The sequence below is a fragment of the Lissotriton vulgaris genome, chromosome 7 (assembly GCF_964263255.1).
Source record: "Lissotriton vulgaris chromosome 7, aLisVul1.2, whole genome shotgun sequence".
In the NCBI taxonomy this organism is placed as follows: Eukaryota; Metazoa; Chordata; class Amphibia; order Caudata; family Salamandridae; genus Lissotriton; species Lissotriton vulgaris.
In genome coordinates, this window is record NC_141695.1 from 695,672,553 (window position 1) to 695,696,843 (window position 24,291).

Consider the following 24,291-nt stretch of genomic DNA (forward strand, 5'->3'; position numbering starts at 1 on the left):
CCTTATATGGCCACTTAGGTAATAGAGGCTTACCTGGACAAGGATAGCCTTATCTCCTTTCGTTTGGGGGGGGGTTGTGTAGGAAGGTACATCCTGACTATGGTTGCCCCCAACTTTTTGCCCTGTGTTTTAGCTGGTTTTGGACATAGTCGACCTGGGATCCTGCCAATCAGGACCCCAGGCCTACTGCTCTCTCTTTAAAATGGATTCCATGTACCCTAGGTACATTTCCAATTGGTACTGGGCCACCCTATCAGACCCTGTAACTCAGGGCATGGGTGTACCCAGGGCTGCCAGGGGCTGCAGCATGTATTATGCCACCCCTGGCTGGCCTCCTAAAATTGACACAACTGGCTGCTTGACAGCTGGGGCAAAGTCGTGTAATCACCCTTTGCTGTAGATATAGTATACCTATATCTAACCCTAAAATGGACACACAGATTCCTATCAGTCACTCCTATGGCAGGCCTTGACAATCCTGAAGGCAGAGTGCTTGGAATCGTGTGAGATGGTGCTCTGGCATGAGCTGAGCCTGTCTGCAGCTTGCGGAATCAAGTCCTAATAGCTGTTCCATGATATCGCATACCATATACTCTTAAGTGCATTATAATCCTCGCGGTTAAATGCTATCTTTGGTATTGCTTTATCAAAACATGTCGAGTAAGGTGTCATACGAATTGGAATACTAACCCCTCGCCAATTCTGGCGACGGGGTTAGCATTCCACCCTTCTAGAGGGACACGACATGTATGTAACTGTGAACCCCGGTTAAAGTTAACTGAAGCCTCAGCTCCACAAAATGGATGCTGCCACCACAGACACGAGTCTGACCCCCTACAGCTGGGAGTCCTTCCAGCGAGGGGAGCCTGGACAAAGGGTTTCCTGTCAGGGGCGGTGCTAGCACCGTCCCAGACATGGTTTTGTGTATCCTGGGTAGGCAGGGCTTTACAGGAAGGTGACTGCTGAGTGGCACCCCGGTGCTCACTACGCATAGGCCGGTCTGAACCAGTTCCAGGGGCACACCAGCCCCTGGCCTGGGGAAGTCCGGCATGGCTGAGGGGTGTAACCACCCCCCACCTAGTCCCACCCATAGGCAGGACCTAGTCACCGGGTCAGCCCCCTTTTTAGTATAAAGATGGGAGCGGGCCCCCTGTTAAAATTAGATCATCTTTGGAATCAAGATACCACTTTCTTCGAAAGGACTTCACGATTTCTTCTTCAAGATTCTCCCTTGTGGCTAAGGAGTAGTCACCCTGCATCCGCAGGCACCATCCTAAAGAACACTGCGGTCTGCTGCAAGTCCTTCATCACGAATCCGACGACCCAGCTCGACGAGACCCGGCTTCCCTGGCACCTCTGACCTCTACTCACCTCTACAGCCAAGCTGAGAACCGTGAGTGCGACGAGACCTCAAGGGACCGACGATCGCCAAGACTGCACGACATCTTTACTGCAAGCCCACCGTGTCCTCCACTGGTGAGTGCTTTGGGGTCCGAGAAGCCCCGACCCTGCGCAGCTCCAGCACCCAAGATCAGCCCCCCTGCATCTCCACGATCTGCGTGGGGCCCTTCTGCTGTTTGCTGTGCACCGCGTTGTTTGGCTACTAGCCGGCTGGCTTGTGGCCCTCTGAACGACGCCCAACGACTTCACGACTGCTGGTCTGGTTGCTCCAGGCGGGCCCTTGCTTCCTTCTTGAAGAGAGGCACCCCGGACCCTCCTGGTCCACTCCAGACGCCATTTTAGGTCCACCGCGTGGGCTTGAATTTGCCAAGGCTTTGTTGCCCAATCCTGGGTCCAGCGACGCCGACAGCTTCTATCTTCGTGGGACAGCTCGATCCTCCATCCTGGTCGCCGACAACGCCTCCTGGTCCGTGAGATCTTCGAGTCAAGCGTCACCCACTCACCTAGTCGAGGTGGCTACCATCCGGTGCCCTCCTGGTGCCCACTGACTACTGGCTAGTAGTCTCGAACTTGGTCCCCTCTGCTTTCAGGTGTCATCTATCTTTGAGATCCAGGCTTGGATCCAACTGAACTTTCTTCACTGGTCACCGGCCAGCATCTTTTCTTCCGGCTCCTGGTCCGTCTACGAGGATTCCCGACGTCTTTTCAGACCTATGCAGCTGCAGCCCCTGGGCTAGGTAACTTCGGCATTTCGGTGCCCCAGCATAGCCTCACTATCCAAGGGTCAGAATCTACTTTCGTTTTCTCCCTACCAGGTCGGGTTCGCCCGAGAACACTAACTTTCTAATTCCTAGCTACCATAGACTTTTGTCCCGCATCTCGCGTGAGAGTGCACACACTGCACCCGAGTCCCCTAGGCCTCCTAGACATAATCTAACGATTCCCTAGTCAAGTCCTAGCGATTCCAAAAGCTATTAGTACTGTACTTACCTGCTAGGAATTTCGCATTCCACTTTCAGAGTATATGGTTTTCCGTGCCCCTCGGGCATTTGTATATACTGTGCTAACTTAAGTATTTTTGTAAGAGTTTTGGTTTGTGCTTAGTATCCTGTCCTCATAAAGAGTACAGGGCTGTTGTGATCTTTAAATAAATAACTGTTTATTTTCATAACACTTGTGTGGTGTCCTTTCACTTGGTATTCAAGGGGTATATGTGTGGTGAACAGCTGGCTTAACACGCCCTCTCGAGTCTTTAGCCTTAGACTGCTCGTATCCACGCTACTAGGATAGCTGGTCTATAAGGTTGACTTACAACCAATCATCAATAAGGGTTGCTGGACTGATACATAGTGTTCACTAGAATAGTGAGCACTGCATATCAGGCCACCTTCTCACACTCCATACCTAGAAGTCCCACCTGTTTCTTGGTGTCTCCTCTGCTCCAGGCCTTGGAGACAAATCTTATCCCTGTCACGCAGGGTCCTCCTGGAGAAAGAGTGACAGATATCACAGGAGTCAGAGACATGGGTAGAAGGGAGACAGAGTATGCATACTCTGTGGGGGTCAGATTTTGCCTTCTTCCTACCACACTCAGGGCACTTGTTTAATAAAGCTGGCATTTCGACAACAAAGAGATGGCAAAACTGGTAAAAAAAGACAGCAACTTGAAGAGGAAAACCCCAGACGTCGAGTGAAACACTAAAAACACTGGAAAAGCTCCAAAAATTGAGGATATACCCAAAAAGGTAGAGCTCAATGCTCCAGGGTCCTGCTAGCAGGAGCCAAAAAAAAGAACTGAAAGTAAAAGGACTTTGGCTGTGCATTCTGGGATACCGAGGGTCTCTGGAGAGTTCCTTAAAGGAATGGTATCCTTTTTCCAGACACATAATGGCAGCCTATGGGGATTGTCTGTCCAACCCTTCCTCTCTATCATGACAAAGGATTTTTGTGAAGGGGAGTTTCTCTAGGTGTTAACATTTGCAAAGTGTGTAAAATTGTATATTATTTGGCTATCCTTTTCACTACAAGATGAAGTGCTGGCCAATGTAGCCTTGTAGTTTTAGGCTGCATTATTTGTCTTTGATTTTCTCTTAAGTGTCTATGCAGGACTGCAGAAGACGACAACTTAAGAGAATATTTCGATTGCTCCGGGGTCCATGCACATGGGCGGGACTATTCACAAAATTATGACTATACACAGAGATCCCCTACTACAGAAACAGAATGACACCAGCAAACAGTGGGTGTAACCATGAAAGCAGATCCTACTTTCCTACAATCTGTATCATAACCTGAATATCCTGGACTCGCTGCTCAAGTCCACAACTGCACTATGTCCAGAAGCTCTCTGATGAAAGACAGCACCTGGTAACGAGTCAGGTGTGACTTTGGCACATTTATAAAGAACCCCAGCGAATGCAGGAGGTCCGCTATAATCTGAAGGTGTAAGACAACAACCTGGGGCAAAGATGCCTTCAACAGCCAGTCGCCGAGGTGGGGGGAAGACTGAAATCCCTAACCTGCACAGATGAGCTGCAACCACCGGCATCACCTTCGTGAACACTTGAGGGGCGCTAGTAAGGCCAAAAGGTAGAACTGTTAACAGAAAGGGCTTGTGGCCGATCTTAAACCGCAGGTAACGTCTGTAGCCCGGCAAGATGGAAATATTAAAATACGCATCCTGCAGGTTCAACGCTACCAGCCAGTCTCCTTGGTCTAGGGCAGCCAAGACCTGAACCAATGTGAGCATCTTGAAGTTCTCCTGTTTGAGGAAGTGATTGACAGTCCGAAGATCAAAAATGGACCACAGCCCTTTGTTCTTCTTTGGAATCAGAAAGTAGCAGGAAAAACAACAACTGTCTACTTCTGAAACCCGGACCCTCTCTATAGCCCCCTTGGCCAGGAGAGCTGTAACTTCCTCCTGGAGTAAAGTTAAATGATCCTCCGCTAGCCGTTCTTTAAGTGGCAGAATAAGAGGAGGAAAAGAAAGGAAAGGCAGAGAATAGCCCTCCTGACTGATCTGAAAAACCCATTTGCCCAATGTCATCGATCCCCAGTGAGGGAGATGATGGATTCTCCCACCAACTGGAGTAGCCTGGTCTTGCAGAGTCAGACTAGGAGGGCTTGGAGGTTGCGGCTGCCAAGGGCTCGTTGGCAGACAACCTCTGGCTTCCATTCTGAGGACAGAAAGAACCGTGCCAACGTACTCGCACAACTTGGGAAGTCTGTGCAGAAAGGTAGCTGGGATACTGTTGGCACAGCTGGAAACCCATTCCCTGGCCACAAAAGGGGTGAAAGTTAGACTGGCCACGTGATGTCACTGAGAGGCCCAAGGATCAGTCCATAACACAAGAATGCCTGAAGCGCTCCAAGGCCGAATCTGCCTTCTCTCCAAAAAGACGAAATCCATCAAAGGGCATGTCCATCAAATTAGCCTGGACATCGCCCGAGAAGCCAGACGTTCTCAACCAGGCGTGACGAAATAAGTCCACTGTCAAAGAAACCGCTCTGCACAGTGAGTCAGTAGTGTCAAGGCCACACTTAATAGTACATTTTGCTGCATCTCTCCCATCCTTCACTGCCTGGGAGAGTACGGCCAAAGGTCTTCTACGGGACCTGTGGCAGCACTTGCGCAACCTCTCCCAAAGAGAGTAGGAGAAACGGTTCATTAAGCAGGCAGTATTCACCGACTGCTGTGCCAGACTGGTGGAAGAAACATTATCTTCCCAAGTGTTTCCAGTCGCTTGGATTCCCTAGTCAGAGGGGCGAAAGGGAATACACCATGAGAAGTAGAAGTTTGTACCATCAAGCTCTCAGGGGTAGGGTGCTGGCTGAGGAACTTTGGGTCGCAAGGAGCTGGGTGATGGGGATGTGCAATTGTCGTATTCACAGAAGCCACTGAGCTAGGCTTGGACAACATGCCTAGTAGGATGTCACTAAGTGCCTCAGTGAAGGGCAATAGGGGTTCAGAGGTGGAAGCCCCAGGCTGAAGCACTTTGATCAGGAGATTAGCCCTGAACTGCACAGAGGGCAACTCCAGTCCAAGGACCTCTGCTGCCCTCCTTACCACCATGGCATCCATAGCCACAGTTGGTGGAGAAAGCATGACAGTATCTGCAGATGTGCCGGGTCCACTGGCACCCCCAAGTTCCTCAACTGTCTTTCCCGAGTGTCCCGAAGACCTCAAGTGGGAGGAAGAGGACTTGGCACTTCAAGAGCGGTCCCACAACCTCCTCTTCTTCGAACGGGACCAGGATCTCCTTACAGGGTCTCACTGGTTGATGTGGACTGCTGGGCCGCAAGGAGCCTCAAAGCCCGCACCCACAAGGCCTTTGGAGCCATGGCCTAACAGTCCGAGCACGACTGAGTCATAGTAACGCTCGAGACACAAGAGGCAGACGAGGTGGGGGTCTGTAACTGACATGTTGCAGTGACAGGCACCACACAGTTTGAACCCGGTCTTTCTAGAAGACATCCTAAAAAAGACTCAAGAAAAAAAGTCTACAAAATGTGGTAGCGCTTCTGGGAACGGCGCTTAACTGACACGAAAAGAACAGGCATCCGCGTGTCTAGTTCGTGCCTATATAGGTGACCGCAACATCATAACCATCACTAACGCCGCCATCACGCAGAGCCACCGGAAGGCATGTGCAAGGGGTACTGCTCACGCAAAAGTTTCCAGATCCAGCCTGACGCCTGGGCAATTCGAAGGTAAGACATTTGCAGCTCGAAGTCTCACTCAGATAGCTGTGCAACAGTCTGAAGGCCAATTCGAGTAAGTCTGAGGTTCTATTCTTCGGTTGCGTCACCGACCCGGAGTTGCGGCACTGGTGGCCGTCCGATATGTGTCCTCCCGCACAGTCTTCCTTGGTGGCTAAAAATCTGGGGGTCAAGCTGGACAACCAGCTGTCGCTGAGAACGCATATTCTCGGTCTGGCTGGCACCTGTTATGGAATTTTGAAAATGCTCCGCAAATTCCTGCCCCTACTGTCTGTGGAGCACAGGCGGATTACTGTGCAGGCTCTTATTGGATCAAGGCTAGACTACGCCAATGCCCTCTTTCTCGGCCTTCCTGACTATCTGGTCCAGCGCCTGCAGGTGGTGCAGAACTCCGCCGCCCGGGCAATTTTCGGCCTGCGAAGACGAGCTCGAGCTTCCGGGTTGCTACAGATGCTCCACTGGCTGCCTATCCGGAAGCGGATTTTGTTCAAATCCCTGACGCTGGTGCACAAAGCTTTGTTTGGATCAGGAGCCGGATATCTGCGACGGAGACTGGCCTTCTATCGTCCAGCCCGCTCCCTGCGGTCCGAATCCCTTTTTACAGCGGTGGTCCCGCGGGTGAGGAAGGCCCGTGCGGGGGGGCGCTCTTTTAGCTGTAAACCTCCCCAGCTGTGGAATTCGCTTCCGCTCTCGCTCCGCAGCACTGCTAATTTGCTCCAGTTCAGGAAGAGCCTGAAGACCTGGCTTTTTAATCTTTAGGACTTTCTACTGTTTTCTTTTTTGTTTCTGATCCTGTTCTTGCTTTGTTGTGTTATTTTTACTCTGAGTTGCAGGTGGAAAGCGCCGGGACACTCTTTTCGAGTAGCCGTGCGCTATATAAAAGCACCATAACATAACATAACATAACATAGTTCCTCTGAAAGGAGTCAAGCAGCTCACTTAGTAGAAGAAGTAGGACTGGTTTAATATGAAAAGGTGTGACTAACTGGGTATGGCAGACTTTAGTTTATGAGGCAATTTGGCACTGAAGGCTTTAGAAGACTAAAATGCTTTGGAACCTGAAAACAAAAACGATTGATCAAGGAATTTAAGGTATATCACCTGCTTAACTAATGTATGGAGCACCGCATTAATGTCTTTGGCAAAAGAATAAGCTCAAAATTAAAGTCCACTATACAGAGATGCCTTGCAGCATGTTTGCTAAGTCTTATCACTCTTGGATCGAAGGTTGAAGTGTGCAGTCTGGCAAGGTTTTTTTGTTTGTGGCAGGGGTAGTGTTAAATTCAGGGGGAACATAGCTTTGACACAGCTAGAATATAGAAATGGCTCCTCTTTGCCTGTGTAAGTCTTCAATTAGGTCAGAGTAAAGCAAAGTTATTTTCAAGGCACAGTATTAGGTGGGATAAGAATAGGAGGATAAGCTACTTCAAACAAAGGCACCCGAGATTATATGTAGTCCCTCTGGAGAAAATTCTAAAGGTGGATCTCAAAAGGTAAGAATAAAAGTATTGAGAACAGTTCCAGATACAAACAAGTTAATAAAACAAAGTAACTCAGGAATATTTGCAGCCATGTTATTTTGAAGGCAGCAAATTAGACAAGAAAATAAATCGATCTGGAAATATTTGGGGGGGGAATGTTTAGAATTGTTATCAGTTTGGCAGTGCAATCATTGGCTACAGACTTTCAACAACAAAGCAAAAACTTTACCAGGCTTTGGAATAACAAATTTGCACCTTGCGTCTCACTTATAAAAAGCTTGAAGGTGACCCACTACAATTTATACTTTCGACACCATACACTAACTCAATAAAATTTGCACAAAGAATGATTCTGAGAACGTTCTACCATACTGTGCAAGTACAATATGGTGGGAAAAGCTGTTAATTGTTTGCACGGGCATGCATGTTAATATCAACCACATTTTTTTTTAACACAAACATTTTAAGAATTGCAGACAACAAAATACATTAAAAAAGTCAGAATTTAACTCACTTTGACTCATCATAAGGTGTTTTACAGACACAATAAAGCTTTGTGTCTTGCACATCCTCCTTTGTTTCCTTTGAATCCACTGAGGTAGTAGAAATCATTTTCTTTTTCTTAGATTTTGAGTAAGAAAGATCTTTTTCATCATCTCGTTTCCTTTTATGCGATGATGATGAGGCAGATGTTACTGATGTACTCGATGTCATAACAGTCACATGCTGGGTGGGTGGTGACATTGGTGGAGTTGGGAGTGGTGGTGGAGGGGATGTTTTTGCTGCAGTTGCGGCAGCCGCAACTGCAGCTGCTGCACTTGCCAATGCAGCAGCTGCAGCTTGTGCCTTTTCTTTTTCTTTCTTCATTTTGTTTAGATCTTTCTTTAACTCTTCCTGAAATAAAAAAAAATAATGCAGACTTTTAGAGAGTAAGCTCTAGATATTTGTTTTTTAGCCCTGAAATGTGTCAAGGCTCTGGACTGCATTTTTGCACTGATTTAGGTCAGGTCTGATCTGATCTGATCTGATCTAGATCTGCATTTTGTAAATGCCATAAAGAACTGCTCTAATTTCTGGTGGATACATAATCTTTCTGCAGATTCCTCACGTGATGAACATCCTTGAAGTGCCAACACAGATCCCAAAATTTTACCTAGCATACGCTCTCCAAATGCTATAGGTGGCATCAAAAGCTCAAGCTGTGTGCCCTCCCACCCTGGAGAAGACAGCAGGGTGTTGGTGTTAGTTCTTGGTATCTTTTCCCCACCCCTTCTGAAAGGACCAGATAGAGAAACAATGACTGCAACAGTTTAGTATATGATAATTTTGCATACCCCCATTGTCTTATTCTCTGCACAAACTCAACAGGGAGGGAAGTGGGTGTTGAGGAATCTGCCGTAAGATTATGTATCTAGCAGAAACTTTGTTACCAAAGGCAAGTAACTTTTTGTCTGATGGCTATATCTTAACGCACATTGCTCACCTAATATGGATCACAGCAATACTCTCTGGGAGGCGAAGTCAGTAGTACCAGATAAACCAAGGAAATCAAGTAGCTGAGTCCTGGCAAGGTATCCGTCACAGCGTGACAGACACATCAGTAGTGCCAGCTCAGTAATGTTTAGCAAAAGTATTCAAGGATGACCACACGACCACCTGACGAATGTTAGAATCTTGAACACTTCTGGTGAGCACCATGGAAACAGCCATGGCCCAAGTGGCGTGGGCACAAATACCCTAGAGAGAGTCTTGCTAGGCCAAGGCAATATAGATCTTGATGTGGTGGGCAAACATTGATTTGGTGGATAAACAAATATGAAATGGTGCATTTGGAACCGCTTTGCCCATCCTGGGTACAAAAGGGGGTGGTGATGGACAGAGCATCTGAACCAATCAAACACTCACACACAGTCAACAGATTTGGGTTTAATCCATCACCGTTTGCCCAATATAGGGTAGGCCGCATGGACAGATTCCAGGATGTTTCAAGAGTGCCACTTCAATGAGATGTTTTTTCAGTGGATGACCTAACCAAATGGTCCTTAAGATTTTTTGCCCTTTTGTATGCTACCCTATATTGGGCAAACTCAACAACTGATAAAAGCCAGAATAGGGCAGCATCGTAGCCGCATAAGAAAATCTGTCCTCTCTTTGCCCATTTTCAAGAAATCAATCATTCTGCAGATGAAATGAGGTGGCAGGTTGTAGATATTGCAACACTACCTGAGAGAGGTGGTGACATTGCTCAGATTCTACAACGCCGTGAATGTCATTGGATTGACAAAATCAATTCAATAAATGAAGGATTGAACTCCGCTGATGAATGGAGGGGCTTTGTCTCTACATTGACCTAATCAATACTTGGAAATAACATCTACCTTGTATTTATGAACTTTGAATGTTATAAGCTGTGTACTACACTGTGAAGACTGTTTACGTAGACCTAGATGTCTTCTCTGGATATTAGATAACATGTTTACGAATTATACCATAATTAAAGCTCACTGTTATAGGTATATATTGGTTTACTAACTATGGTCCAATAAGTAGATAATTTTGTGGCATCTTTATGAGAAGACGTCTTGAACATTTATATACCATCATTGTAAATAAGTTGTGACACTGTATACACATGTATTGGTTACACAATGTTTAGTATAACAGGTGATTCTGTTTAATATCATGCGTACTTTGTTAAACCATTAACAGCAAATGTGTTTATGCAAAATAAGAACAGTGTATATATATTCACGCAAATGTAAACATTGCACGCTATCTCCCTGCCTAACCTGTACTTGTAAACAATAGAAATATGTCCTTCTCTGATTGCGATTCTATCTCCATAATACAAATATGTCCCTCTCGGATTGAGATTCTATCACCATAATATCACACCTCGTGTGAAAAGTTTATACTACCATATACCTTTGCGCAATATTATATGGGTTCGCATTTCCCGGCACTTGTAAACAAATCATTCCATTCCTTCCTTTATCGCGATTACGTGCGTAACGCCGCACGTTATAATCGCGGTGACATCACCTAGCCGCACACCAAACATTTTCCTGAAGGCAGCGATCGGGCTGGTTGGAAACGTGCGCAGGTACGAAATAAATTGCCATTATTACTTGGCCCCTTTAGCCCGGACAAATGCTACTCGCGACTTACAATTTCTCAGACAGCGCTTTGTATTACAGGCATTCGCTATTTATTTCGCGCAGTGACGGTATCGAACGCTACACATAGATAGACTACAATTACCAAGTTGGCCACAAAAGTCGTAAGTTGTATCATTGTTCTAGCTGTAGTATACCAAGTACAAACTATAATATTGCGTATGTTGCGTTTGAATATCTTTATTCAGCAATTTTTCACCATAAAAGAATACAATACATAACATTTCAATCCCAATAAAAGATTATAAAATACAGTAAAAGCATGGGCACATCATTCGTCAATTTACTAGCAATAAAATCGTCCTCAGCTAGTGGGACCTCCCATTTGTAGTTTCAGTAAACGAGAACGTGTTATCCACGCACTTCCTAAAAACTTAGCCACCCCACAGATCATACTGGTAGATGAGGAATCTGTAGAAAGGACGCGTAATGCCTGGCTATGGCACCTCAGCCCTAATTCCCTACAGACGGGTTTCAACCAGAATTTCCGTGCTCCTTTGTAAGCAGGGCAGGCAAAGAACAAGTGAGCCACCGATTCCTTAGGGGCCGCACAGCCCGGGCAAACACGCGAGCAGGCATCTGTATTCAGCCATCTCACCGTAAACTCATGCACCGGGAGCGTCCCATATCGCAATTTTAGGTACAGTGCTCGGTCCAATGGTTTGGTTATTAAGTCTAGAAAGGGTTCCAATTTACGCACGCACTTAATAGACAAAAATTGGTCAGTGAGTGAGCCCAAATTCATAGACCTCATAGCGTTATTCTGCACCCAGTCCCAGTATAGTTTTTTTATAACATCTTTCGGTGGTGGTGACTGCAACTCCCATGCCTCTCTAAGACCCAAGCTGCAAACCAAATCTTTCAATTTATTTAACCATCCTATTTTTTTACAGGTGTCCAGTAGTAGTAGTTCATCCAGCCCTGCTGCATACTTTGCAAGCTCCTCAGTTCTTCTTAGTCGGGACCAGAATAACAACGGGCGAAGCCTCACCAAGTCCTTTACTGTTTTTCTGCCCAAATCTAATCTTAAAGGGATCATTGGGGTGGAAGTGGGAAGAGCTACCACTTTCCTAAAAAAGTTGTTTTCCGCTCTCATCAAGTCAGAAACCCCTTCAAACCCCCATAGTTCGGAGCCATAAAGTGCTGCGGGAAGGATCTGGCCCTCATAGATGGTCATAGCTGGGGAGACCGGCTTGCTGGTTGACTCACGGATCTCCTTCAATGTCACCCCGGATACTCTTTGATGGTTTAATAGCATTTTAGACAAATGATCCTTCCAGGTCATGTGACTGTTAATTCGGACACCAAGGTAATCAAAAGACTCAACCAGCTCAAGAGGGGCATTATTAAGCACAAAATTATTTCTAAATCTTTTTGAGGGAGCAAAAGTCATCAATTTGGTTTTCGATGTGTTTATGGTTAGGCCTCGGTTGGTGCAGAAGGAGCTAAACCGATTCAAGAGTTTTTGCAAGCCCACCGGGGATTTAGAAATTAATAGGGTGTCGTCAGCGAAGAGAAGTGTGGGGATTCTCTCCCCCGCCAGGGATGGGGCATCCGACTCCTCCCCCATTAGATGGTCAACCACTCCGTTTACGAATAGGGAGAAGAGGGTCGGAGCCATGACACATCCCTGACGCACTCCTCTTCGCACAGGGATCCTATCTGTCAGTTGACCCTGGGATCCCCATCTCACCCTCGCATAGTTCCCCTCGTGCAGCTTTACGATTAGGCTCAGAAGACCACTGGGAATACCCATCTCTCCTAGAATTCCCCAAAGTTTTGTACGAGGGACCAGGTCGAATGCGGTTTTAAGATCAATGAAGGCCATATACAAACTGCCCTTCATGATAGTAACCGCCTTCCAATAGATGACAAAGAGACGAAAGACCTGGTCCATCGTACCTACCTTCCTTCTGAACCCCGCTTGTAAATAGGAGAGGATACTAGCCTCCTCTATCCAATCGCCTACTCTTGAAATGATGACCCTGCCGACCACTTTTTGGATTATGTCTATCAGACTGATGGGTCTGTAGTTTGCAGGGTCATCTCTAGCCCCCTTCTTATACACAGTAACTACCTCAGCCCCTTTCCAGGAGTCTGGAACCTGGTGTCCCCTCGTGATCAGATTCATTATAATCGCGATTAATTTAGCCCAGGCCTCCGGCTCCGCCAACAATAGATCCCCAGGGATCCCATCCTGCCCAGCTGCTTTTTTTGGGGTTAGGTGTCTAATCGCCAATACTATGTGTATGCGTATGTTGCTAATTCCATGCCCTTTCTCTGTCTGCTCCTCAACAGTGCCCGGCTGGGTTCACTGTAAGTAAATTCGCTTTACTTTTACACGCATGGGTTCCACTTTCTACTACCCCAGTATAAGGTAAATTCTTCAACCTTCTCCAAGAATATTTATATATTCATGGCGACTACATATAGATTTTCAATTTCACATTATATATTATTTTTTATAGACGTCCCTCACTCCCAGTCCTGATGAGACCCTCATTCTAAGGGTCGAAACGCCGTCGACGTACTTGGAGGCGAATAAGACTCACACAGAGCCTATGACTATATAGCGGCTGTTCCACAATTGATTTAAATAATTGTTCTGAGTCATGTCTCCTTCTTGTAAATAGTCACCATTGTAACCTGTATAGCTCACTTAACTGTACACACGGTGTTTTTGGTTACTTCACAAATCACTTGGGACACATTGCACTTTGTATATTGTACTATATGTCGCAGTCAAAGCAATTTTATTCATTTTGTTATTTGAAATACAAAAAATGGTTTAAAACTGGTATAATTGTGTTTCTCTCTCCTTGTTGCCACCCTTTCTCTAATACTAGGATTGTTATCAAGCCTCAGTCTATTAAGTAATTGATAAAGTGATATGCCACAGGAACCATTGTTTTCTGGATAAACGCATTACCCTGGTTCCTTTGTGAGTAGGGTCTCCCTTGTTTTCTTCTTCAGCATGTAAACTACGCCAGAAGCATTCAGCCGCTGCATTGCGATTCAGACAGCATCCACTGATCGTCTCCTTATATGCGGACGATATGCTGCTTTACATCCGCTACTCAGGGAATATGTCCAGCTTGAGAGATTTACGGGACTTGGAATCAACTGGCCCAAATCGATGGTATTTCCAATCACGAAGTACACTAAGGAGGTTGAACTCGATTTCCCATTGTCCTAGACTGCTGATCCAGTGAAGTACCTGGGAGTATGGGTGCATCGTGACCCCGCAGTGGTGGTCAATGAGAACTATGGGCGTACAATTACCCGCATATCTGAGCAGGCTGAGCGGTGGTCTCACCTTCCCCTTTCTTTGGCAAATAGAATAGCAGTCATAAAAATGGTCTTTTTGCCTAAGCTGCTATATTTTTTTGTTAACATACCCATTCGCCTCAACATAGTATTGTTCCGCACCCTGCAATCAGCTCTTCTGACGTTTGTGTGGGGAGGGAAACAGCCTCGTTGCCGCTGGGATCTCTTAGTGCAGCCATTTGACAGGGGGGGCTTTGAGGCTCCAGACTTAAGATTATATTATTTATGTGCGCAGGCTCACTTTGCAAACTACTGGCATTACCCGAAGCGCTTTCAGCCACATGTGGCTATAGAAGCAGATGCAGTGCTGCCTGTCTGGCTGCAGGCGATGGTCCTGTCAGGCGGTTCAGGTGGGCCAAGAATTGAGATACACCCCCACTGTGCACGTCTTGGGCTTGGCGCGCGCGCTGGCAGCCAGGGCTTAGCTGCTCTACCTGTATGTCCCATTACTACCTTTAGCATCTCACCCGGAGATAACAGCAGCGTGTGAACCTACTGCCCTGAAACAGCTAGCAACTGCGGGCATTACTAGAGTGGGGGATTTATGTAAGGAGGGCCGCTTTAAGACGCTGTGTGAGGCACAAAATGGTGTGGAGCGCAGATTCATGTTTAATTTTTCATATGTCCGCGTACGCCAGGCTGTTCGCGCGGTATATCCGGATTATCAGGCGGAGCCAACTGCGCTTCTTGCACTACAGGCCTTATTATCGGGTGAAGATCGCAAGGGATTAATTACGAAGTTATATAATTCTTCTCAGAGGGAACGGGATCAGGAGTGCTCCTCATGCCTGCACTGGCAGGCCGCATTAGGCCACCCCATCGCTCCGGAGATCTGGACGGCGTGCCGCCAACTCACAGGCCGACTCACAGCCAATTGAAATCTCAGAATTATTCACTTTAAATACCTGCATCAGGTTTACTACTCTCCTGTGCAACTATAGAAATATGGTCTGAGAGAGTCAGCGAAATGCGTGAGGTGTGAGGCTGCACATGTAGATTTTTATCATGTCGCCTGGGTGTGCAGTGGTGTGTTTGCTTATTGGACTTCGGTGGTTTGCATCCTGTCAGATATGGTGTTGGAACCAGTGATTTGTACGCCTGAGCTGTGTTTGCTCGGATATGTAAAACAGCTAAAACCAGCTAGCAGACGTTTTGTGGCGATCTCCAATTTGTTTGCAAAGCGAGGAGTGGCGTAGCACTGGGGATCTAGCTCAGTGCCCACTATCAAACAGTGGCTCCAGGATCTAGTTTATTGTAGGGATCGATTGAAAGAGTATTAGGAGGAGCTACCCGAATCCTCCCGCCCTAAGGACTTTTGGGCACCTGTTACGTCCTATTTGATGTCTTACCCTGATATACTCTGAATGTCACATATCATATCGTCTTTGGATTGCTCCTGTATGGGACGGCGTACTGTACCTTTCCTCCCTCTGGCAGACGGACATTAAGGCAATTTTTCATGGGGCCTGCCTCTCTTATTGATCAGTGTTTTGGCACACAGACCATGTGCAGCTATGTTTAAGAGCAGAAGTGACTATGTTACGGATAATGAACGGGAGAGGGTTGGGGGGGTGGGGTGGGATGTTGGGTTTCTTTGAGACTGTAAGTTCAGATTATGCAGCTGTATTGTCTGGACGTCTACCATGTATGACCTGTTTGAAACCAATAAATAGATCTAAAAATAAAATACTTATGGTATTGGTGCCTTTCTATGGCTCCCTTGACCAAGACAGCCGTCTCTTTTTGGCGGAGCAAAGTAAGGTGGCCCTTCCCCATCCTGTCGCAAGCAGGTGCATGCGTGGAGGGGTAGTTACGAAGGGGAGGGAGTAGCCCCTTTGGGCAATTTGAAAGAGCCATTGGTATGATGTTACAGGTGTTGACCTGTCCTACCCATAACGGTAAGCGGGCAAACTGTAAGGGTTTGGAGGTTGTGGCTGCTGGTGGGTGGTGGTGTGAGGGAGGGGGGTTGTACGGGTGTACTGGCACAACCTCTGGCTGCCCTAAGCACTAGGTCTTTGGGTACTGTGTCCTAAGCCACGCAGAGGCTGGATGCTTGCACATCACAGAGGCTGGAAGGGTCAAGACGCGGCTGCATTGTCACAAATGGAGCGAAAGGCAGACTGGGGATGGCAAGGGGCCAAGGAATTGCTTAAGGTCCTGGTCTTAGCCCTGCTGTCCTTAAAGTGCTCCAGTGCTAAATCCATCTGGCAGACAGGAAGCTATTGCAAGCGTGAACATTTTTAACTTCTCCTTGAGGAAGAAATTATAAGGGTGAATGTCTAGGATAGGATAAAAAACTCCATCCTTCTTGGGCACAAAAAAGTAACGAAAAACCATAACCTACTTATGGTATCGGTGCCTTTCTATGGCTCCCATGACAGCCGTCACTTTCTGGCGGAGCAAAGTAAGATTGTCCTTCCCCCATCCTGTCGCAAGCAGGTGCATGCATGGAGGGGTACTTACGAAGGGGAGAAAGTAGCCCCTTTGGACAATTTGAAGGACCCATTGGTCTGATGTTATTGGAACAGGTGTTGACCTATCCTACCTATAACGGTAAGCGGGCAAACTGTAAGGGTTTGGAGGTTGCTGTTGCCGGTGGGGGTGGTATTGGGAGGGGGGGGGGGGGGGGTGGAGGTTGTACGGGTGAACTGGCCCAACCTATGGCTGCCCTACTCACGAGGTCTGTGGGTACTGTGGGTACTGTGTCCTTAGCCATGCAGAGGCTGGATGCTTGCGCACCACAGAGGCTGGGAGGGTCAAGACACGGCTGGAAGCACCTTGCACTGTCACAAAAGGAGCAAAAGGCAGACTGGGGGGGGGCATGGAAATGCTTAAGGTCCTGGTCGTAGCCCTGCTGTCCTTAAATTGCTCCAGTGCTAAATCCATCTGGTCTCTAAAGAGACAGGAGCCATCAAAGGGCATGTCTATAAGTGATGCATGGACATCCCCTGAAAAGACAGTTGTCCTCAGCCAGTCGTGACGCTGTAAGGCCAGTGTCGATGGAGCCGCTCTGCAAAGCGTTTGGCCCTAGCCTCCTCTGGGGCAACGGGCAGCACCTGCGCAACCGAAACCCATAGTGAATGGGAGTAACAGTCCAAAAGGCATGCAGTGTTCATGGAGTGCATCTTCTTCACTAGGGTGTCCAGCCTCTTAGATTTCCTATCTGGAGGGATGGTAGGAAATGAGTCAGGATTTACGTGGGAGGTAGAGAATTGGACCACAAAGGTCTCTGGGTTGGGGTGCTGTGTGAGGAAATTGGGCTATCGCGGGGCAGTGGCAGCGGGCAATCGTCCAGTTCACAGGAGCCCTAATGCTGGGCTTGGACCAGGCCCCAAGCACGTTGTCAGTAAGGGCTTCACTGAATTGGAGAAGCTGTCCTGAAGGGGGTCACTACCGATTGAAGCACCTCTGTCAAGTCATTCAACTTGACTGCCGAGGGCAGGATGAGGTCCAGGATCTTGGCTGCCCTTCCACCACCATTGCAAAGGACGTTACCTCCTCCGTAGCCAAGATAGGAGGAGAAAGCATACCAGTATCTGGAGAAGTGTCCAGTCCGCTGGCCTCCACCAAGTCATCCCATCAGTCTATTTGTGGATCCAAGAGCTGGTTTTCCTCAGGGCCCAACAACCCCTCCCATTCCTCCCAGAGTCCTAGCTCTTGGGAACAGGGCTCAAGCTCTTAAAATTCTTTTAAACACGCCAGGTTTTATAACAGAGAGGCCATGCTTGATAACAATAAAAAGAAAAAACAAGAGAAAAAGAATATAGATAAAATAGTCTTTGTGAGTAAATTCTCAAATGTGAGCAACCAGATAAAAAATATCATCAATAGAAACTGGAAAATCATCAATGATGACAGGGAGACCTACATTGAGCAACCCCTGTTTGCTTTCAGACGCAATACCACCCTTCGAAACTCTCTAGTCCACACCTATCCAGACTAAGAAGACTTTTTCCAAAGTACTATGCTCCATACGCGAGCAATAGGGAATAACAAATGTGGAAATTGCTCGGTGTGCGAACAATGCCTGGTAGACAAGTCGATCGAGTACAGGGGCATTTCCTATCACTCAAAAGAATTGACCAACTGCAGAACCAAAAATTTTATTTACTTCCTGGTTTGACCATGTGGCTTGGGCTACGTGGGAGAGACAGGACGTGAGTTACGCTACAGATTGACCGAGCATAAGTCGGCAATCCGTACTCAAAAAGAGAATGCACACCTCACTGCTCATTTTCTCCAAAAGAACCACAAATGTGAAGAATTTGGAGAAAATTAAAATTAATAGACGAGGTGGAAAAGCAGACCAGATTAGAAAAATGAGGGAACAATGGTTCATATGTAAAATGGACACGGTTAATAAGGGCCTTAATACCAGGGAAGACTGGATGTCGCTTATTATGTAGGTAGATTCCCTAGCAAGAAAACTATTAGGCCTTCGTTGGGTTGTACAGCAAACTCTATAGCTGTACAACCCTCTGGCAGATTAAGATAGGTAGATTAGATATAAATAGGGGAGAAAGAGACTGATACATATGACAATAGAACATATGCTGGTTTGAAATTAATATATAGTCCTAGGTCCTAATTAAGGTAATTTAACTATATACCCAGATTTTTCTTTTATTTCTATATAGCTAAGGCCATAACAGAGGATTCTGAATTTTAATTATATACTAGCATTTACCTCTTCATTATTTTTACTACTCTGATTACAAGACAAAGGTAGAAACGCCTAGAGCCATTAAACATCGGACATAGTTGGGCCGCTAAAGGGGCAGTTTGTGCAGTCTAAAGGGGCAGTTTTGAGCTAATATATATATGTAGATTAAAATTAATCTTTGTACCAACGTTTTTAGTACGCGCACGAAAGCTCACGACATGCCCAGTGAATAATTATTGATGAATGTTGACATGTAGACACTTGTTACGGTAATTATCACGCTCTTTGTATATACTAAGAACTGGCAATGGAGCATTGGGACCATCTTAAGATGGCGCTCACTCTGGGGTGTGACTTCTATATGGGAACCGCTACAAGCGGCGGAAGACTTCCTGAAATATTTCTTGATCCAACCCGGAAGTATATACTTATTTAAACAACATCCTGTGTGCTGTAGCGGAATCGTACGGGACACCCCACAGGTGTTTTTCATTAGTGAAACGAGTATATAACCAGTCGTGTCACGGGTAGGCAGTAAGATGGTATCTAATCGCTAAAGGAGGAACGCACGCAGGAGAATTTACAAGCTGAAGTAAGTAAGGCAACGACTTCAGAGTGAACAGGATGGTGTGACAGTAGATATCTTTATATGATCGTATGCGCTCTTTGTGTAAATTAATCCCCCTTCAAATAGTCGGGTGGTTTGGAGTACAAAGATTTTTTTGAAAACAGGCCTGTATGGGAGGTATATAGGGGGGCCTTCAGGTAATTCTGTAAAGCCACAGCTAGATATACTAATAGCGGTGAGGACCATTCCATCGGTAAAATGATAGCTGTTATTTATTTCTCCCAAACAGAAAGTTCGACCCTAATCATTACAGGGTCTTTAAACGTGAAACTGATCTATGAGATCGAGCCATTGAAGTTGAAAAGAAATAAGAACGACAATCAGTCCTCTACTGTCATTTTCGTTTTTTTAATAAAGGTAATTAATCTTGCCAGTTAGGACATTTGTTTATAAAACCATAAACTATACAGGTCCATTACGTTTACTCTTTGATTCTTGTTCATGCAGGAATGTTTGGTTAAATTGCTCGGCAGTGCAAGCATCACTATTTTAATATTTGACACTTTGGAGATGCTATCACTATAATCAAGACCCTCGCAAAATAAAAAAATAGAAGACAAAGGTGAGGGCATTTGTATCCTACTGAATGACAGGTGGAAGGATGCTATTGAAGAGCGTACTAATATTATCTCTACTCTCTTTGCCTACAGTCTAACTACGGGGAAGTTTCAACAGACTTGGGTGGGATTTAATTCAAACCTCCGAGTGACAGACAACTGATTGTCCACAAAAGGGATCCTACCTTGTATAAAAAGTAGAGGTATATTGTTGTATTCATTGGCATGTATGTGAATATTGAGTGAAGAGTGGTGAATGTTCATGGGGTTAAGGATTAGCCAAGAGCCCACTTCTCCTTTTAAATAGTGGATATACAGCTTGTAAGAAGATTGTGCCATATTAAGCATTTGGGTTGTGTTGTTACACAAGTCTTTTTACGTGTGGAAAATAGGCTTGCTCTTTTTCAAAAATAAGAAAACAGATGATTGTTTTTAGCTTAAACAGGGTTCTGCCTGTTGGTGTTATATCAGAACAAATATATGTATTAGTAAAATCGCTTCTCGCTTTACTCATATTGTTATTTGTATGTTTTGATAATGAAAGGAGATGTAAAAAAGTTTTTCTTAATGAACTTTATAGATGTAACTGTTTTTTTTTTAGAAAATAAATAATTGTGGTTATATTTTAATATGCAGGTGGCCCTACAATTTGGTTAACAAGCACAGAGAGTTAGTACATGTGTCTTGATAAAGATGGACTTATAAACTGAACCATCGAAACGAGTCAACGCCCAATCTTAAGTACACAATCCGCCAACTCAGGCATGGCTCAAGAGTACCAATTATAAATTGCTGAGCTCTGTGCTTGTAATATCGCTATATGTCGGATGTGTATGCTCTAAAGACATTGTATTTGTCTGGTTATTTTCTATCTATTTTACATATTTTTTTAATGGATTTCTAATGTACTGTGTTCTATTGTTTTGAATATTTTATGCATATTGACTGTGGGCTACTTTTAAGAATGAAATAGTGCTTTATGAATAATAAACAAATATGTTAATTTTTTAACATTTTTTGTTATCTGTTTTCCTTGGCTATATATGGTACAATCTTCAGTGTGACATAGTAGTGAGATAAAAGAGTGCAATATCTGAAGTGTGTGGTGATCTGATTTTAGGATGATTAGTTTTTAATTGGATCCACCCAAAGGGATTTAACCTCTTGCATGCTCATGACGAGCTCAGCTCGTCATGAGCTACAGTGCTCCGGTGCTCATGACGAGCTGAGCTCGTCATGGCCCTTACAACGCTCGCACGCTGGGATAATTCCCCTGCTGTGCTGAACATTCTATTGAAACGGGTGTGGCCGTGACGAGCTCAGCTCGTCATCAGCACAGGAACACTGTAGCTCATGACGAGCTGAGCTCGTCATGAGCAACGGGGTGCTGTGCGCGCCCCCCAGCACAGCAGGAAAATTACCCCAGCAGCCAAGGGGTTAACTCTCTACCACTCGAAAGCATGGCTCCAGTGAGCACCGGAGTCTGATGAAACCCCTCTGGTTCTGTTTCGGAGGTAGGGATCAGATTGAGCATGCCACAGGGTGGGTGGGGGACGGCGCTGTCATTGAGGCCAGTGCCAGGAAAGGTCAAGATGGTACGACTAGCGCCAGTGCAGCTTCCATCCGTGGATCCAAGGGGCCTGACCTCACCGGAGCTGCCAGAGGGAATCAGTAGCGGCTCCTCCTGAACCCGAGGGGCTCAAAGGCACCACGGCAGGGACACACTGCTCAAATATGAGACGCATGGCCTAAAAAAAACTCATGGAGTTGAGCGGGGGTTACTATGGCTCCTGGAAACTTGCAGAAGCACGGAGTCGACCCAGCGCTGGTTCAACTACGGAGCCAGGCCTTGAATGTCGCCGCTCCCTTGTCTCGTCAGCAGACAGGGGAGGGGAAGTCGAAGACCGTTTCAACTTCTTACTTTTTTTCTTTTTGTGGGACTTACCCGAGTGGCCATAGGATTTGGAATACGACCAGGATCTCGGACTCCGCGACAGATTCCGGTACTTGGAATACAACCGGGATCTCCGACTCCAGGACCTTCCTTTCCAAAGCGATTGAGAAAGTCATGGCAGCACTCGACGGGCAGCAAGGAGCTTGAGGAACTGCTCCCTCAAGGCCTCGGGTGCATGGTGTGGCAGTGAGCACATGTCTTTGTGTCATGGTCGTGCTCCAGGCACCAGAGGCAAACAAGATGTGGGTCTGTCACCGACATCTGTCTAGACAGGTGATGCAGGGCTTGAAGTCGGTCTTCCTAGTGGACGTTCCTGCAACACCAGGAGCTGAACTCTTAAAAAACTTTGACAAATGATAAAAAAAAATCTTAGTCAAAAAGAAACTTCTGGCATAGCTCTCTGTGGATCTGTGCTAACTGGTGCAGGAAGAAAGGAACTAATGTCAGCACGCTCAGTTGGCGCCTGTATAGGCACCACGCACATCAATTCAGGCAAGGACGACACTACATACAGCTGCTAAACGCTGCCTAATGGCACGCAGGGGTACTAATCACAAAACATTTCAGGATCCAGTCTGATGCCTGGGGACAATTCTAAGGTAAGGAATCAGCAGTTAGAAGGCTATCAGATAATATGCGCTCTGAAGGTCCAAAGACACTTTCCAAACACTCATGTCCAGGGCAGAAAAGGATCTAAGCCAATCAGAGCATTCTGAATTTGTACTTTCTCATTATGATGTACAGGAGTGGGAGGACCAAGACAAATCGGAGGCCACCGTCATTTTTCAGTGTGAGGAACGAATAGTTTCTTACCTGTCGGTGTAGTTTTGCAGCTTGAAGATCTTTCTGGATTCACTATGCTGTGCATATTCTGCAATCTGGTGGTTGGGTCCGGAATCGTAGTCTTTTTTTTGTTTTGTTTTTTGTAGCCCAGGTGGGCGTCGACGTCCCACCATTTGGTGTACCTTCGGTGACGTCGGCATGCTTCCGGCGGAAGCTACCACCCTTGGGCGCCATCTTCGGGTTCTTTTTTTCTGTCTCTTTTCTTTTCCGTGTTTGTAGTGAATCCATGGCTATGTTTGTTAATCCTCTTTTTTTTTTTTTACGTAATTCTTTTCACGTATTTTGTAGGCTTCAACTTTCTTTCTTATTCTATGCATTTCCACCTTCTTTTCCAGCCTCATCTTTCTGGCGGAGGGGGGTGGGTTCGCTAGTGAATTTTTATTTTATTTTTATTTTTTTTATTTTACAGGCTTGTATAGCGCTGGCGTCGACTCCCATAGGAGCATCTCCGCGCTTTTGACATCTGCCACATTGCGATCAGGAGAACGTAAGCTGTCTAGGAACTGAAAAGGAGTGTCTTTAGCATTTTCCTGAAAGGAAGGTATTCAGTACATAGCCTCAGGGTATTGGGAAGACTGTTCCAGAGAGACGGGCCTGCTATTGAGAGAGCTTTGCTGCCCTGTCTTGCCTTCTTTGCCCTGGGTACTTCTAGAAGGCCCTGTTCGCTCGAGCGAAGTGAACGGGAGGGTTTGTAGGGGACAAATTTGGTGGCCAGATATGCAGGACCCATTCTATTAAGACTTATGTATGGTACAGCATACCTTAAATTTAGCCCTCTGTCAGACAGGTAGCCAATGGAGTTTTTCCAGTAGGGGCTTAGAGGGTGAACGGGGGGCGCATTTAGGACCAGACGGGCAGCCGTATTCTGGACTACCTGCAGTCTTGTCATGACTCCCTCATTGGCAGCTAGCAGCAGGCCGTTAAAATAGTCTAGACGACTCATGACCAGGGCCTGTACCAGTGTCCTTCTACTGGCATCTGGCAGGAGGGGGAAGATTTTACGTAGCATGCCGATTATGTGGAAGCAGGATCCCACCACCTGGTTGGCATGTTGCTTGAGGGAAAGTTCCTGGTCCAGCCGGACCCCCAGGTTCTTAACAGTTGGTTTCGGCTCCGGTACTGGGCCAAGGTCTTGTGGCCACCAGTCCGGAGTCCAGAGTCGTCTTGCCCCCCCAAACAACATGACTTCCGTCTTTCCAACATTGCATTGTAAAAAGTTGGAAGACATCCAGTGTGCCACTGCTTTCATTCCCAGGGAGAAGGAGTTCCTAACCTCGGGTGTCAAGGTTTTAAAGGGAAAGAGGAGTTGAGTATCATCCGCATAGGATATTGGAACGAATCCATATGCATATGAATCCAGAAAGATCTTGAAGCTGCAAAACTACACCGACAGGTAAGAAACTATTCGTTTTGCAGAGTGAATCTTTCTGGATGCACTATGATGTGCATATTTCTATTTCTATTTATTTCACTTGTAAAGCGCATAATTCACCCGAAGGTCTCAGAGCGCTGGGAGCAGACAAGATCCTTAAGATTTCAGCA

At 46.2% G+C, this 24,291-nt stretch overlaps 1 protein-coding gene across 3 annotated transcripts in view; it reads right to left on the reverse strand.

The window, feature by feature from the left end:
- BPTF (bromodomain PHD finger transcription factor) overlaps positions 1–24,291 on the reverse strand; it is a 1,660,779-nt gene that overhangs the window by 282,800 nt on the left and 1,353,688 nt on the right. For all 3 annotated transcript variants that reach the window (XM_086930929.1, XM_086930930.1, XM_086930928.1), the window contains exon 27: positions 8,116–8,495. In XM_086930929.1, the coding sequence (XP_086787055.1) occupies positions 8,116–8,495 (380 nt within the window). The remainder of the gene's footprint in view (positions 1–8,115; positions 8,496–24,291) is intronic.